The 16,540-nt window shown below is 47.2% G+C and overlaps 1 protein-coding gene across 1 annotated transcript in view; it reads right to left on the bottom strand.

The window, feature by feature from the left end:
* Positions 1 to 254: 254 nt before the first annotated feature.
* Positions 255 to 16,540, bottom strand: part of sdsl (serine dehydratase-like) — a 42,968-nt gene continuing 26,682 nt past the window's right edge. The window contains exons 6-8 of the mRNA XM_072496384.1: positions 13,925 to 14,152; positions 6,566 to 6,690; positions 255 to 3,541 (exon numbers count right to left, since the gene is read on the bottom strand). Of these exons, the coding sequence (XP_072352485.1) occupies positions 3,348 to 3,541; positions 6,566 to 6,690; positions 13,925 to 14,152 (547 nt within the window). The 3' untranslated portion in view covers positions 255 to 3,347. The remainder of the gene's footprint in view (positions 3,542 to 6,565; positions 6,691 to 13,924; positions 14,153 to 16,540) is intronic.

The raw sequence follows: 16,540 nt of genomic DNA, 5'->3' as shown, positions 1-16,540 counted from the left end.
GTGGACCTTGGTTTACTGAGCCTTTCCATACACTGTGTCATATTTTGTGGGATGGGGACAATCGTAACCACTCTTGAGTTTTGTCTGTTCGTGTTTTTTTGTATTCCTAAGCAGCTACGCTCCCCGCTGATTACTTCACCTCTTGGTTCCCTGACTTTCCCTTCCCCCCCAGCTTTTCAACGCTCAATGGATTCAGAAGCAATGCCAGGTTTCCCACAACAATCGCAATATCAGAAGGAAACAAAACCATCAAATTTCTCAAAGAAAAAGGTGATTGTAATCATTTCTATATTGTTAATTACTTTTCCCAATACAATAGTTGCATAAATTATTATTAGCAATTGGTTAGTTGCATCTTAACTTGAACCTTCCCACGCCTTCAGATTTACCACTTGTTGTTTCTTTTCTACCCACGTAACACCTCTGACCTTTCCCTTTCATTCACCCATGCAGTGGATTGGTTGCCAAACTCCCAATTGTCCCTCCTCACCCAATCCTAAAGTCACTCCCTAGCCATAAGGCTAATATTACACCCCGCTTTACTACTGGATACAGCGGCAGTGGTGCCATCAAAGTCCCACTCGCCACTGGACAATGACTCCTCGGTTGAGAAAACAGGAGAGACCAGGCCTTCATGAATTATTGATTAGAAGCAGAGGGAAAGAATGGGAATACCACAGAAGGCATCTTATGTATAGAATTTCCAATTTGTATACGTTGGTACTTATTTCATTCAAAAGAGCCTGTAGAGCCAAAAGAAAAATGTCTTCCTTTTCTGATTAGTTTAACTTTAAGAGGAGGGAACACATTTTTGGTCTTTCACAATGGTTAGCACTGCTGCATCACAGTGCCAGGGAACCGGGTTCGATTCCGACCTTGGGTGACTGTGTAGAGTTTGCACATTCTCCCAGTGTCTGCGTGGGTTTCCTCCAGGTGCTCCGGTTTCCTCCCACAGTCCAAAGATGTGCAGGTTAGGTGGATTGACCATGCAAAAATTGCCCCTTAAGTGTCCAGGGATGTGCAGGTTGGGTTACAGAGTTATGGAGATAGGGTGGGGAAGTGGACCGAGGTAGAGTGTTCTTTCGGATGGTCGGTGCAGACTCGATGGGCCGAATGGCCTCCTTCTGCACTGTTGGGATTCTATGATTCTGTTCCATGATTCTATGATTCATGGGATGTGGCCATTACCGGGAGACATTTGTTGCCCATCCCTAATTCCCTTTGAACCGAGTGGCTTGCGAGCCTATTTCAGTGGGCAGTTAAGAGTCAACCACATTTCCATGGGCCTGGGGTCATTTGTAAGCCAGAATTCCTTCCCTAAAGGATGCCTTCCCTAAAGTGCATTCATGAACCAGATGGATTTTTATGACATAAATGCCATATCTACAACTATTTTCAATTCCATTTTTCCCCGAAATTAATTCAACTTAAATTCCACGAGTTGCAATGCTGGGATTTGAACCTACATCCCCAGAGTATTGTACAATGACATTATGCCACCATCTCCCTCTGTCCACCCCAAAACAGAGAGTCGGGATAAGGTCACAGTTGGAGGAAGGCACAAGAGGTAAATCACAGTGAGAAAAGAGAGAGGGGCCAGGGGACGGTGAGAAACTAACTGCACACTGTCAAGGATGGATTTGCTAATACTTGAAATCTTTAAAAGCTGCATGGTAGCACGGAGGAATAATGTAATAAAGTCCCAACTAGGATATGGGATGAAAACAGAAAATGCCAGAAATACTCATCAACATCCCAGGCAGCATCTGTAGAGAGAAACAGTTCATATTTCAGGTCAATCAATACCTTTAGGAATGAAACAGGTTTTAAACAAGTACAGATGCAGGAAAAGGGGTAAGAGAGAAAAGAGAAGGAAAGGGCAGTAATATGGCGAGAGATTAAACGACAAATAGGATGATGGTGCAAGGCTAAAGAAGATGGTAATGGAACAAGAAAGGTGGGTCCAAATGAGGTGCAAATGGGTCAAACAGAATCATTACCAATATCTGCTGTCTGAAAACTTGGGACAGAGATTATGATATAAAATTGTTGAACTCGATGTGGAGTTCAAGTTCGCATAGTGCCTGATCAAAAGGTGAGTTGCTGTTTCCTGAGCTTAAATTGAACTTCGTCGGGGTGGGATTTGGTGTCTGATTGGAGGTGGGAGGGTCTAATGGAGGGTCTCTAATGGGGTGTCTTACGGGGTTTTGTTGGCAGGGGGGGGTGTATCAGGTCACCCTCATGTGTGCATGCTGTGGGGGAGACCAGTTATTCCCGCGGGGGCGGGGTCCATGGGAGGATGCCACGCCTCTCCAGTGGGGAGGGAGGGGGGAGAACAGGATTAGTACAGGAGGGGGGGGGGGGGGGTGGGGGAGGCCTGCCAACGGACCTCAGGACCAAGCCATCCTCTCAAAATGGTGGCTCGGTACCAGGATTCTAACAAGGGTCCGGCAAGCTCTCCGCTATGCATACATTTGCATTGATAAGGCGAGAGACTCGTGCCTGGACCCCACTCCCAGCGCCTGCAGAGCCCAGTCCCGATCCGCTGGTGGGAGCACTTAGTCTCCAGAATGGAGAAGCCCGGCCAATGTTCCGGCAGGAAGAAGGTGGGAGGAAGTGCAGTCGAGGAAACTGTGAGGTTCAGTGGGCTTTTAGTGAATATTAGTTAATAACCTATCCCACAAACACATCAGAGAAGTTGAGGAAGGGAAGGGCTGAACCAACCATGGTCTATGTGAAGGTGAGGGAAATATGGAAATTGGAAACAAAGTCAATGGAATTTTCCATTTCGGGACAAGAGCAGGAAACATCACTGATACAGCCAATGTACCAGAAAAAGAGGCAACGGATGAGGAGGACTGGACCATTCCAAGTAGCCCACAAAAGGCAGGCATAGCTAGGACCCATATAGGTATCCATCCATCGTGACACCTATTATTTGTAGGAAGTGAGTGGAGTCAAAGAAAATGTTGTTCAATATGAGAACAAATTGAGCCAGGCGGATTAGGCTGGTGGTGAGTGGAGACTGGTTGGGCCTCCGTTCATAGAGGAAGTGGAGACAAATGCGGAGGGAAGGTGTCAGGGTGGAAGTGTGGAGAGATTGAATATCCATGGTGAAAAGGAGATAGTCAGGACCACAAAACTGGCAATTGTCAAAGTGACGGAGAGTGTTGAAAGCATCACAAACGTAGGTGAGAAGAGAGTGGATGAAAAGTAGGACATGGGAACCTTGCCATGCAGTCAGTTCATCAAGTACCCTGGCATGTCAACAATTATGATTTCACATGATTACTGCCTGGCAGACAGAAATAGTTTATAAAAGTGTCACGTTCTGAAAAACGGCTTATTTAGCTTTCCCCCAGTTGTGTTTTATATTCATTCAGCTGTGCCATTGTGATGCTGCTTCCACCACAGACAATGACTACTATTGACTGTAGGTCCTGGGCCAACCATCTCTCCTTCTGTAGTCGCTGGATTACTCCACTGTAAATGGCAGCTAATGATGCGCCACAGGCTGGTTCAACCAAAAACCTTTCATCATCTGCAAAAAGAACCAATTGTTCACAATCAGGTCACAAGCTCTGATTTAACGATCATCTCAGGCCACTGGCCTAGTGTGAGAACAAGCCTCAAAGACAGCATCACATTCAGCATCATATTCAGTGTGGACCTTAATGGCAATTGAATTACGTCCCGAATTGTCTTTAAAAAATATATAAACCAAGATCAAAACTGTGATTTTTAAAACAAAAATCTACTTCTTCCACTTGATTCTCCATTAGAGTATGAAGAATCATTTTAATCAGCTGTCAAAGAACTTGCAGCATCAACAAACAGGCATTAAAATGCAAACTGTGTTCCCACCCACTGCCCCTATTATGTCTCTTTCCTGGTTGTGGACTGGACAGAAGGTAGTAGCCGACTGGAATCAAAAGAGCACACAATACTTACAATGAGGGTGACCAATGTATTCAAGTTCAATATGCAAATAGTGATACTATACATTGACCAGCGAGCCAGAACTGTACTGGTATACTCACTGGTATTTCCAATTATAAAGCATATTATACATGAAATTACAAAATGTGATCCACTATGCCGTCAGGGGCACTCTATTCCTCCACATCGGCCGCTGTGGTCCTCCGCGATGGCCAATGCGGAGACGAACCCTCCCGCGCATGCGCTGGGATGACGGCAGCCCACGCTGGCACGCCCGCACATGCGCCAACTCGCGCCGGTCGGCGGAGGCCCTTTGGCGCTGGTTGGCGTGGCACCAAGCCCCTTCCCCGCCGGCCGGCGCGGCGCAAACCACTCCGGGGCTGGCCTAGCCCCTGAAGGTGCGGAGGATTCAACACCTTTGGGGCGGCCCGACGCTGGAGTGCTTCACGCCACTCCTCGGCGCCGGGACCCCCCGCCCCGCCGGGTAGGGGAGAATCCCGCCCATGACTTTTACTCTGTTTTGTTACTTTTACTTAAAATCTAAACTGTATTTTCTAATTCTTACTTTCCACGACATGGTGGCTGTCTGTGTGGAGTTTGCACTTTCTCCCCATGTCTGCATGGGTTTCCTCCGGGTGCTCCGGTTTCCTCCAACAGTCCAAAGATGTGCAGGTTAGGCGGAATGGCCATGCTCAATAGCCCCTTAGTGTCTAGGGAAGTGTAGGTTAGGTTACGGGGATAGGACGGGAGAGTGGATCTGGTTTAATTGCTCTTTCAGAGGATCAGTGCAAACTTGATGGGCCGAATGGCCTCCTTCAGCACTGTTGGAATTCTATGATTTTATGATTGGAGCCCTGCTCATTTTCCCTCTCGTTCATTTATCCTTATCCATAACTGATTCTCTATGTTATTCCTTTCCTCAGTATCTTTAATTCTTTCACTCGGGATTTTCCTACCACCAGGATCGTCCAGTCCCGCCAGAAGTCAATGGACCTTTGGCTGGCCTGTCGCAGCCCCCGTGGTGGGTCCCGTCACGACAGTCCCAAAGAATCCCAGCTAATTGTCTTTCTCCCTTTATCTTCCATACGCTCCCATTCTCTAATTGCCTCTGTCTCTCTCATTACCACCACCCCTTTTTATTTCATACATCTTTCTCACTCCGGGCCCTGGTTTCTCTCATTGCTTCGGTTGGTGGTTATAGCAAAACACAGGAAGACAATGGCAGGAATTCTTTGGCCATTGGGATTCTCTGTTCCTGCTGGCAGTGCACCCCCTCCTGCGAGTTTCCCAGCGGTGTGAGGTGGCTTCGATGGGAAATCCCATTAACAGGCAGCGGGGATAGAGAATCCCGCTGCCAACGAACGGCGCGCCACCGAGAAACACGCAGCCGGGTACCGGAGAATCCCGCCCAATGTCTGTGAGGATAGATCAGTGATTTTTGGGTGTTTTGTGTTTACAAAAACAAATCAACGGCTACCCTCATCATTGAGTATTAAAGTTTAATAGAGCCACAATGGATAGTATAAAAAGCGCTATTCATCAATGTTTCTCCAATAACCTACTCATGCAACCTTACCAAAACCCCCCGAAAAATGGCCAACTGCTTTTGAGATAAAATTATTGAAAGGTGTTTCGAAAATAAAATAGTCACTCCGGGGTGAAAGGAGGACAGGAAGTACTTCCTTAAAATGCACAATTTATTTTTCAGAATTGTGAAATCTTGGTTTTGGGATCCAGTGTGTCATTTTTGATAACCGTGTGACGTAGAAAAGATCCTGGGGCGTCATTCTCCGCCGGCGGGAGTCTCCGTTTTGCCGGCACCGGGGGGTTTCCCGACGGCGTGGGGCTGCCCCACAATGGGAAACCCCATTGACTGGCCGGTGTTACGGAGACTCCCGCCGGCCGGTCGGGGCAGAAATGTGGCGGGGCGGGTAGGAGAATTTTGCCCCTGGTTCTTGCTGTGCCATCCAGGGATTAATAGTTAGAACGCTGCAGCTCACTCAAAACTTTCAGATTAGCGAGGTCAGAATTAACAAAGAGACATTTGTCTCCTTCACGATTCTGCATTTCTACACTGGGAAGGAACGCATAGCTGGATGGTAAGGAAACATTTTATTCACAGAGGAGCAACACGCAGCTTGTGCGCTTTTGTGGTGCCCCTATTCTACAATAAAACACTGAAAATAATTTAACAGAAGTATAAAACCTGGCACAAGTACCAATCCAGTTTGGGTGTCAAGTATTCTTCCTATTTAACATCAACCCCCCTCCCCCCACCACCACCAAAAGAAATGTGGTTGAGGATTTTTTTTAAAGGAAATTGAATCAATTTCCCACATTGGAAAAAAGCAGCTCTCATTATTGCAATGGGAAACTCTCAGGACCAATTCACCAGGTTCTGGGAAAAGAAACTGATTTAATTTGACATTTGATGCCTTCATTTAATCAGAATGTACTGCAAGGCAGGTTTCTGCTTCAAAATGGGATGTGCAAGGAGACAATTCAAATCTTAACCCATTACTGATTATATCGCAGAGCAGAATTCTTATTTTACAAATTAAAACAAAACAGCTTTATCTGCAAGTGGAACAAAGCCTGCTGTGTATGTGAAAATAGAAAGTCTTACCTAGGAATCTCTCTACTGCTTGCACAGCCTCCTGGTCACTGATTACCTCAGAGAGAACATTGTGCTCCAGCGCATTCTGAAGTGCCATCTCGCACACAGTTTTAGCTCCCAGGGTTTTAGCGACACTATTATGATGGAAACAGCAGGTTAGAAGAAACAGTTCATCCTACACGCATACACGCATGCACACACCAGCTACTACACATAGAGATACCCACAGACGCTACACCAAAGGGGCAGATATTAAGAGCAAATGCTCATCAAATTCAAGAAGATCATTAAAGGAAAATATACAAGTTGAGAGGTTGATGGGTGGCATTCCTGCACTTCGGGCCGAAACAGCTGAAGGCGGGCAGCACGGTGACGCAGTGGGTTGGCACTGCTGGCTCACATCGCCGAGGTCCCAGGTTCGATCCCAGCTCTGGGTCACTGTCTGTGTGGAGTTTGCACATTCTCCCAGTGTTTGCGTGGGTTTCGCTCCCACAACCCAAAGATGTGTAGGGTAGGTGGATTCACCACGCTAAATTGCCCCTTAATTGGAAAAAATAAATTGGGTACTTTAATTTTTTTTAAAAAGAAACAGCTGAAGGCACAGCTGTCAATGGTAGGACCAAAGAAGGGGGGTTACACAAGGTACACACACGCAAATCATGATGATCAGAGAGTCCAAGTTTGTCAGCAAATAAGCGATCTATTTGATTCTTCTCAGAAACCTCCAATGAAAGGCAACTGAACAAACCATTAAAGTGGCCAAATTCAGCAATAATGACAAGAAAAAGTGAACATTGGAAAGCTGAAATAAAAACTGACAATGCTAGAAACACTCAGCAAGCACTGGAAATAAAATCCAGGTTGCCGTTCTGATGGGTACCCTGCTGTGGTGCATGGTTCAAGCTTTCTCTCATAAGTTTTTTTTCTCATGGCCGGATCAGTTTCCATAAGCAAATTAAAGTTGTCACAAATTGATTGTGTTTACTCTGTGGCAAATTGAGTTACCACATTTAAAAAAATACATTTAGATAATCTTATAAAAAATTTTTCCAATGAAGGGCCAATTTCGTGTGGCCAATCCACTTACCCTGCACATCTTTGGGTTGTGGGGGTGAGACCCATGCAGTCACGGGGAGAATGTGCAAACTCCAGGATGTTGCCTGGTATGGAGGGCATTAGTTATGAGGAGAGGCTGAATAAACTTGGTTTGTTCTCACTGGAACAACGGAGGTTGAGGGGCGACCTGATAGAGGTCTACAAAATTATGAGGGGCATAGACAGAGTGGATGTCAGGGACCTTTTCCCAGGGTAGAGGGGTCAATTACTAGGGGGCATAGGCTTAAGATGCAAGGGGCAAGGTTTAGAGGAGATGTACGAGGCAAGTTTTTTTTACACAGAGGGTAGTGGGTGCCTGGAACTCGCTGCCGGAGGAGGTGGTGGAAGCAGGGACGATAGTGACATTTAAGGGGCATCTTGACAAATACATGAATAGGATGGGAATAGAGGGATACGGACCCCGGAAGTGTAGAAGATTTTAGTTTAGACAGGCAGCATGGTCGGCGCAGGCTTGGAGGGTTGAAGGACCTGTTCCTGTGTTGTACTTTTCTTTGGCCACACGGACAGTGACCCGGGGCTGGGATTTATCCCGGGTCCTCGGTGCTTTGAGACAGCAGTGCTAACCACTGAGCCACCGTACCGCCCTACATTTAGATATTCAAACATAAAATTCTACTTTAATCACATGTTTATCAGAATTAATGGGTTTTAGTGAAGGGTTGTTATCATGATGAGGGGGGGGGGGGGGGGCGGACCTCTGGAACTACACACAAAACGTTTGGACTTTAAAAAGACCAACGTTTTCACAGAATTGTTACGATGCAGAAGAAGGCCATTTGGCCCACTGTGTTTGCACCGACCCCGAACACAGACCCCAAAGATGGCTGAGAATGTACCGCTAACCACTGGCAAGGAACAGTGGAACTCCTCCCTGTTGTTCCAAATAAGGTAATTCTAAAATAATCCAAAGATTACCATCTCTGGTAAAGACAACGGAACATTATGGCTATCTCATCCAAAGACCTTAGGTATAATAGCCTAGAACAACAAGTAAACTCCAATTCAAATACACAAAGACGTGAGTTAAAAGCTCGCCGAGAGAACAGCCTGTACGTTGGTCTGTCTGTTTGTGTGTCTGTGCTGTGAGAAAAGCAGCTGGAAGCTTGCCACACTGAAGGTGATACAGTTACCAAGGTAGGACCCCCCGCAGAATTGCCAGATTTTGCAGGAACATCTAAAACTTTCTCTCCGACTGTGAAAGTCGATCAGGCAACAGAACAATAATAATAATCTTTGTTATTGTCACAAGTAGGCTTACATTAACGCTGCAATGAAGTGAAAAGGACCTCAGCTGGAAAAAGAACTCAAATTCCTCGATCAAACAAGATTACCTGAACCGAAGAATCAACCATTCACCACCAAAAGTCAACAACTGGAATCGACCTGTATCGACCACAATGTTTATCATCTATTTCCTATTCTTATTTTGTTCGCCGTTACTCAACTGAATAATATTAATAGTATTCGTTTTTCTATGACTTCATGTGGGGGGGGGGGGTGATTTGTTATTTCTGTTGTGGGTGGGAGGATGTCCCTCCTTGAGTGGTTGGGGGTGCTCCCTTTGTCAACGGGACGGCAACATTTGCACTGTGAGGGGAGGGAGGCCTGTCTCTGGATGCTGGGATCGGGGTGCCCATTTAATATGGCAGGGAAACCAGTGCGTTCGCTGCTATACATAATTTAGCACAGCGAAGATACGTAAATACCACCTTGGCGATGCTCCTAGCACCAGTCGGACACATTTATGAGAAGGTTACAGAAACTGCAAATTGCCAAAACATCTCTTTAAAATCCTATATTATCACTGAGTAGCAACAAACTCAGAACACATGAGTTACTGGCATATATCACTAGAAATCTGGGCAATGGGTAGGATTCTCCGTTCCCCCAGCCAAGGGTTTCTCGGGGGCGTGCCATTCGCTGACAGCAGGATTCTCGGTTCCCGCCGCTTGTCAATGTGAATTCTCATTGGAGCCACCCCACGCAGCTGAGAAACTTGTGGGCGAGATGCGCTGCCAGTGGGAAAAGAGAATCCTAACAGCCGGAGAATTCCAGCCAACATGGCCCTTCAGCATTGATTAACCTGAAGTTGTACAATCTAACTCTCCGTATGATGTCCATTTGCTTTCTCACTTACCATCAGGGATTACTGACATCCAATGGTGTCAGATTATTGACATAAATGACCGATTAACCAAGCTCGGTGTCGCAAGTCGCAACATCATGAAACACTGAGCTTCATTGCAAAAGGCATAATTCTGACCCAGTCAGTCACGACGGTTAGTCTCGTCTCATTGTCGGTTGAGTTCTTAGTCTTAGGACTGCGGAGGACATTTTCTAAGAAGGTGTACAGTACCTGCTCTGCTTCAGCTGCCAGCACCAAACCAGAAGGGCTGACCGCACAATTGCAAGTTAAGGGCAAAGGATCCAAAAGCATTAACTTTTCTAATTGTGAAAAGCACATTTTAATCAACGGACAATAATTAGAAATGAAAATTGTGTTGTTTCTATAGCAGCATTGATGGCTTTATATCAGACACTGGGCGGGTTCTCTGGTTCAGAGACAAAGTGCTCCTACCACCAGAGAATCGGGACTGTGTCCTACTGGTGCTAGGAGCATCGCCAAGGTGGTATTTACGTATCTTCGCTATGCTAAATTATGTATAGCAGCGAACGCACTGGTTTCCCTGCCATATTAAATGGGCATCCCGATCCCAGCATCCAGAGACAGGCCTCCCTCCCCTCACAGTGCAAATGTTGCCGTCCCGTTGACAAAGGGAGCACCCCCAACCACTCAAGGAGGGACATCCTCCCACCCACAACAGAAATAACAAATCACCCCCCCCCCAACGCATGGCAGTGACCCGACCCACACCACCCACACCGTCCCTCAGTTACCGTCGGCCCCCCGCCCAGGCTCTCCCCTTCAGGCCCTCCATTTCAGTCCCTGCCTCCTGACATTGCCAACATTGCACTGCCCCCTGGCAGTGACACCCTAGACTGGCGATCTGGACCCTGAAGGGAGTCAAGGAGGTTAGCCTATTTGCCCCTCTGCCATTGCTAGGCTGTAGAGGGAGGGTTCCCCAAGGGTCCATAGAATCCCTATACTGCAGAGACCATTCAGCCCATTGAGTTTGCACCAACCCTCCGAAAAATACTTGCAGATATTTCTCTCCTGGGCCCACTCCCCCACTCTTTCCCCGTAACCTCAGTTAACCTGCATATCCCTGGGCACTAAGGGGCAATTTAGCATGGCCAATCCACCGAAGCTACACATCTTCGGACTCCGGAAAGCGGAACACCTGGAGGAAACCCACACAGGCATGGGGAGAATGTGCAAACTCCACACAGTCACCAGTCAGAATCGAACTTAGGTTCCTGGTGCTGTGAGGCAGAAGTGCTAACCACTGTGCCACCCCTGGGAATTGGGTGGGCTCACTGTGGGTAAAGGGTTGACCATTTCAAAAATACCAAGTGTTTTCTGACTGCAGAAAGCACTTAGCATTGTTGAAGTGGCCAACAACTGTCAATCAGAACAAGGTTGTTTATAAACATTGTGGTTAGGATCAATGGAGGGTACTTCAGATGCATTCAAGCGCGACGGTAAAGCTAAATCAACAAACCCGCTGCGTTTAAACCATTAAGCTGTCAATCATTGGCAAGTTCAAGGTACTACACCATGAAATTGAATGAATATTAAGCATTTCCTTGGATGTCAGGGATGGCAAGGCTTTTAAGGTAATGTGGGCTTTCTAGGAAGGCTCAGACACTTTAAAGAGCAACAGTTTTAAAAACACAGGACTGAGGGAGCAGATGTGAGGACAAGAAACGTCTCCCTGGCTTGCATCTTCAATGAATTGTCTGATCAGTTCATCAGCTGTCAGGCAGAGTAGTTCAGAGTGAGAAGGCCACTTCAAAGTTTAAACAGATCAGAGAAGGATTATGATTTTGAACAGAGGGCTACCTGAGGTCACCATGCCAAGAGTGATGTTCAGGTTGCCCAGTGCTGGGAGGGGCAGTCCAGAAACGGGACCCCCATTCCGGGAGAGGGTCCCAGGGTCAACACCTTACCTATAGTCCGACCCCACCCAACCCCTATGACCCTTGGAGGACCTTCCCTTTGAAGCCTGGCAGCAGCAGGGGAGCACATGAGCAATGGACTAACCTCCTTGACCCCTCCCCATCCGGGTCTATTGTGCCAGGGCAGTGCTTTTTTGTCAATGCTTGCAACAAAGCAAGCCTGGTGGAGTTCCTGTTGGGAGGGGTCGGAGGTGGAGATTCGGGCTTCCAATCCATTAATGACATTCAAATGAATGCAAAGGAGCAGCTTGCATGTTCCTGCCGACGCAGGTGGGAAGCCCGCTATGGCCAGTGGGGCGGGACTGGAGACGGGACGGATCCATAGCCTGGCGCAAATCCCGTTTTTGGGCCATCCAGAATTCTCCACCTGATTGGAATTCCCGGCAAGGAGCGTAGAATTCCACTCAGCATGTTGGAAATCTATCCCATACAATTGGCACACCTTCCAAGGTAAGATGGCACTTGCAGTAGGAATAATGAGCCTTCAACTACCAAGAATGCATGTAGTCAGAATTTCTTGCTTTTAGCTAACATTGCCTACATATCTTGTAAGGTGTCACCTATTGTATCTCTCTGCTAACATTTTGTTAAGAGGCAATGCAGTTAACAATGATATTTTATCCCATTTATCTGTTATAATGCTGACAGTACAATCCCGCGGTTATACTGTAGTATGGCCTTGTGTTTCTGAGGGCACGTGGCCTATGGCACTTTTTATCCAAGTTCACAAGGGATTTTGATATTTATCTGTCTGACATATACAGGAGCTAATGGAACTCATTTCAACAGTTAGTGGACCTCATGTAACGAGGCTGTCCGGGGAAGTATTTATCTGCAACGCCTTTTCTAACAAGCTGAACAGCCACATGTTGATTAGGAATCGCCTTTTTTACTTTTGGAGCAGTCCATGCGGAGTTTTCCTGTCAAACAATATAAACACGATTTTACAGTACAAACTGTTGGACAACTTGTAATTGCTCCGCAAATAAGGTGATTAAAGAGCTTCCATGTTTTGGAGTGTTTTAATTGATCTGAAATATCAATCAATGCACCAAACTATACAAAGACGTCCTTTCCAGGTGAATAATCCTGAACAGTAGGACCAGATTCCACCAATGTGACTCTGCTACTGGTTGCCGGGAGGTGATTTTTTTTCGCTGGGTTTCTGTCTCTGGAGAATCACTTGGTTCTGTATTCTGTTCTGTTCTAATTTGTGCATCACTTGGGGGGATGGGGATAGCGGGGGGGGGGAGAGAAATCCACCACTCCCTCAGCCCTCAAGTGTCAACAGGGAGCTGCGCTCAAAGGGAATACGGGTCAGATGATCAAACTTCTTGGGCGTCATTCTCCGAACCCCCGCCGGGTCGGAGAATGGCCGTTGGCCGCCGTGAATCCCGCCCCCGCCGAAGTCTCCGGTACCGGAGATTGGGCGGGGGCGGGTATCGGGCCGCGCCGGTTGGCGGGACCCCCCGCTCAATTCTCCGGCCCAGATGGGCCGAAGTCCCACCGAGAAATTGCCTGTCCCACCGGCGTAAATCAAAGCTGGTATTTACCGGCGGGACCAGGCGGCGTGGGTGGGCTCCGGGGTCCTGGCGGGGCGATCTGACCCGGGGGGTGCCCCCACGGTGGCCTGGCCCACGATTGGGGCCCACCGATCCGCGGGCGGGCCTGTGCCGTGGGGGCACTCTTTCCCTTCCGCCTTCGCCACGGCCTCCACCATGGCGGAGGCGGAAGTGGCTCTCCCCACTGCGCATGCGCGGGAAACTGTCGGCGGCCACTGACGCTCCCGCGCATGCGCCGCATTTCCGTGCCAGCTGGCGGGGCAACAAACGCCATTTCCGCCAGCTGGCAGGGCGGAAATCCCTCCGGCGTTGGCCTAGCCCCTCAATGTTGGGGCTCGGCCCCCAAAGGTGCGGAGCATTCCGCACCTTTGGGCCGGCGCGATGCCCGTCTGATTGGCGCCGTTTTTGGCGCCAGTCGGCGGACATCGCGCCGTTGGGGGAGAATTTCGCCCATAGTGTTACAGGCATTCTCTTACCTGCATTTTCTTGAGTGAGCATGCCACTCCCAGCCCTCACACAATTGGCAAATTTACCATTATATCTTTATCCTCGTGGCATAAAGTTAAAGTGCGGATGTATGCCGTTTTATCAGTTAATATTTTCATCATACCTTGTAATATCGGCGAGTGTGACTAACTTTCCAGCCTTCACTGCTGCATTCAGACTTTCAGCACCTTTCGTCTCCATGGCAATTATAGGCACGTCACACCAACCTACTTTCTTCAGCCCTTCTACCACACCACAGAGAAGGCCACCACCTCCAACTGACAGAATAATAGCCCCAGGTTTATTCTGCAGTGCCTCCCACAGTTCCTTCACAACACTGGCATGTCCTTCCCTTAGGATTTAATTTTGAAAAAAAAATGTATTTAGTTATCATATCCAAGTTCTGAAAGAAACATCATGACTTTATGCTGTAATATAATGCTGCACAGAGATGACACGACAGCACAGTGGTTAGCACTGCTGTCTCATAGTCCCAGGAGTCTCCGAGTTCGATTTCGGCCTTGGGTGACAGTCTGTGTGGAGTTTGCATGTTCTCCCCGTGTCTGCGTGGGTTCCCTCTGGGTGCTCCAGTTTACTCCCACAGTCCAAAAGATGTGCAGGTTCGGTGGATTGGCCATACTAAATTGCCCCTTAGTGTCCAAAGATGTGTAGGTTAGGTGGGGGACTGGGCCTAGATGGGGTGCTCTTTCTGAGGGTCATGCAAACTCAATGGGCTGAATGGCCTCCTTCTGCACTGTCGGGATTCTAAGGACAGAGAGTTACATGGAAGAGAAATCTATTATTTCCTGACCCGTGTATAATCACTGACTGAAATCTAAAGAAAAAGCTGAAATGCTACCGACAAAGTATTGAGGAGGGATTTTCCTTGGCATGCACTTGGAATTTAGAGGATAGTAAATCATGTGCTGCGTGTGGGCAACTTTCCAATCAGGGATCATGGCATGTGCTAAAAATGCTATGATTAAATAAATCTCCCCGAGTGCTAACTCTGAGGAAAGGTTTATCTACAGTACATGCTTACAATTATTTTCGAGTGCACAGAGGATTTTAACCGAGTCATGACAAAAATGTAGTGCAGCTTCAATATGCGGCAAAATCTGTCCGCTACATTGTTGACATTGATCTGCCAGGGAAAATGTTTAAGATCGTATTCGGACATCTATCTGGTAGTGGCCACAGTGGTGGCAACTATCACCCATGTCCCTTGGTACAGCTGAAACTCAAAGTCTTATAGTGAGGCATGTATGGTGTTAAAGACTACATAATGTTATTTCTCATCCATGCATCTTGCCGCAGATTTACCTACACCATGTGCTTTCTACATTTTTTTGCAGGTTCAGTCAGAAGCACAGCCAACAACATTCCCCACAAAGAGTTGGAAAAAACCCCAGAAGGGGCCGTTCATAAAATACAAATGCTCCAGTTGGGTAAGATTTGAGTAATCAAAAGCTGTAAAAGGTGGCTTTGGAGAAGTGCCTCAAGTAACTGTACAAGTAAAATTAACACGAATTTCATCAGCCCAGAATCAACTTTCATTTCTAGATCGCTTCCACAATGATGAATCTAAAAGCACAAGTCATGCGAGCTGGAAGTTTCAAACCCTCGAGTCTTTCTGTCTCCACGGATCATTTTATAAATCATGCTTTAAACTTCTTTATTGGAGCTGTCAGCTCATTTGGTGTATTAGGTTTATAAGCAGCAAGGCTGAAATAAGCACCTACCAGCAGCTCCTTGCATGTTGATGGCTAAGTATTCTCGAGCATGGCACAAGTAAGATTGTAAACTGCATAAAACTACCAAGGTTTATAAAATCAGAACAACATGCTCTAATCTCAGATTATTATGTCCTAATGTGACGTTTTCTATTTTCATTGTCTTTCACCCCGTGAACTCACTTGAATTAGATTTCAGTTATGTCCATTAAGGATGGATTTAAACAAAGGGACCAGTGTCAGGCTTCCTAAGTTCAAGGCATGCGAGAACTAAAGGACAGAGACATTAATTAGTGTGAGTTCGAGTTGAACCCAGATCCATAGATTACAACTGGCAGATCGCACTGAGCATAAAATTAAATGGATGGGATTCCCCCAGGAACCTTCACTTCCGGTGCAATTTCTCGCTTGGGGGGGCAGAGCCTTAGGCAGGAAGCCCACCCTTTCAAGTATTAAGGCCCTTAAGTGGCCACTAAAGAGCCTTATCCTGCTCAGCCTCAATTTTTAGGCTGGCGGGAGCAAGTGTGGGCAGCGCGGGCAAGTGACAATAAAGCTTTTCCTCATTTCCGGTGGGAAGTGGGAGGCGGTCAGAGTTGCCCTCCCCTCCGGGATGTTGGAGCTTTGGGACCCACCCCAACCTACCCTGCAATGCCGTGCTCGGTTGAATTCTTTGGGTGTAGATTCAGAATTTATTCAAGAAGATCCAAGGGTGAAATTTGACATCAACATCCTAGTGCAGGCAGGACTGTAAAATGCAGCAGATCGTTCAAAACCTTACTGACTTCAGCGGGAATGGAAAATCCCGCAGGCCAGAGGAGCTGGGAAATTCTGCCCCAAGGTGCCAGTTGCCAGCCTCCACTGTTCCCAGAAACTTCCTACCTCCTGCAATTTTCTGTTGCATAATCTGAAACGGGGCAGTCCATAAATTTGTTCGCCACACAAGAGTCAACAGCTGGCTCATTATTCTCTTGAATGACTCACAAGGAGTGCTCTTAATCTAAACTATT

Source organism: Scyliorhinus torazame, chromosome 1 (assembly GCF_047496885.1).
Source record: "Scyliorhinus torazame isolate Kashiwa2021f chromosome 1, sScyTor2.1, whole genome shotgun sequence".
NCBI lineage: Eukaryota > Metazoa > Chordata > Chondrichthyes > Carcharhiniformes > Scyliorhinidae > Scyliorhinus > Scyliorhinus torazame.
Note: the sequence above shows the minus strand (reverse complement) of the source record. Positions and strands in the feature narration are given on the sequence as shown.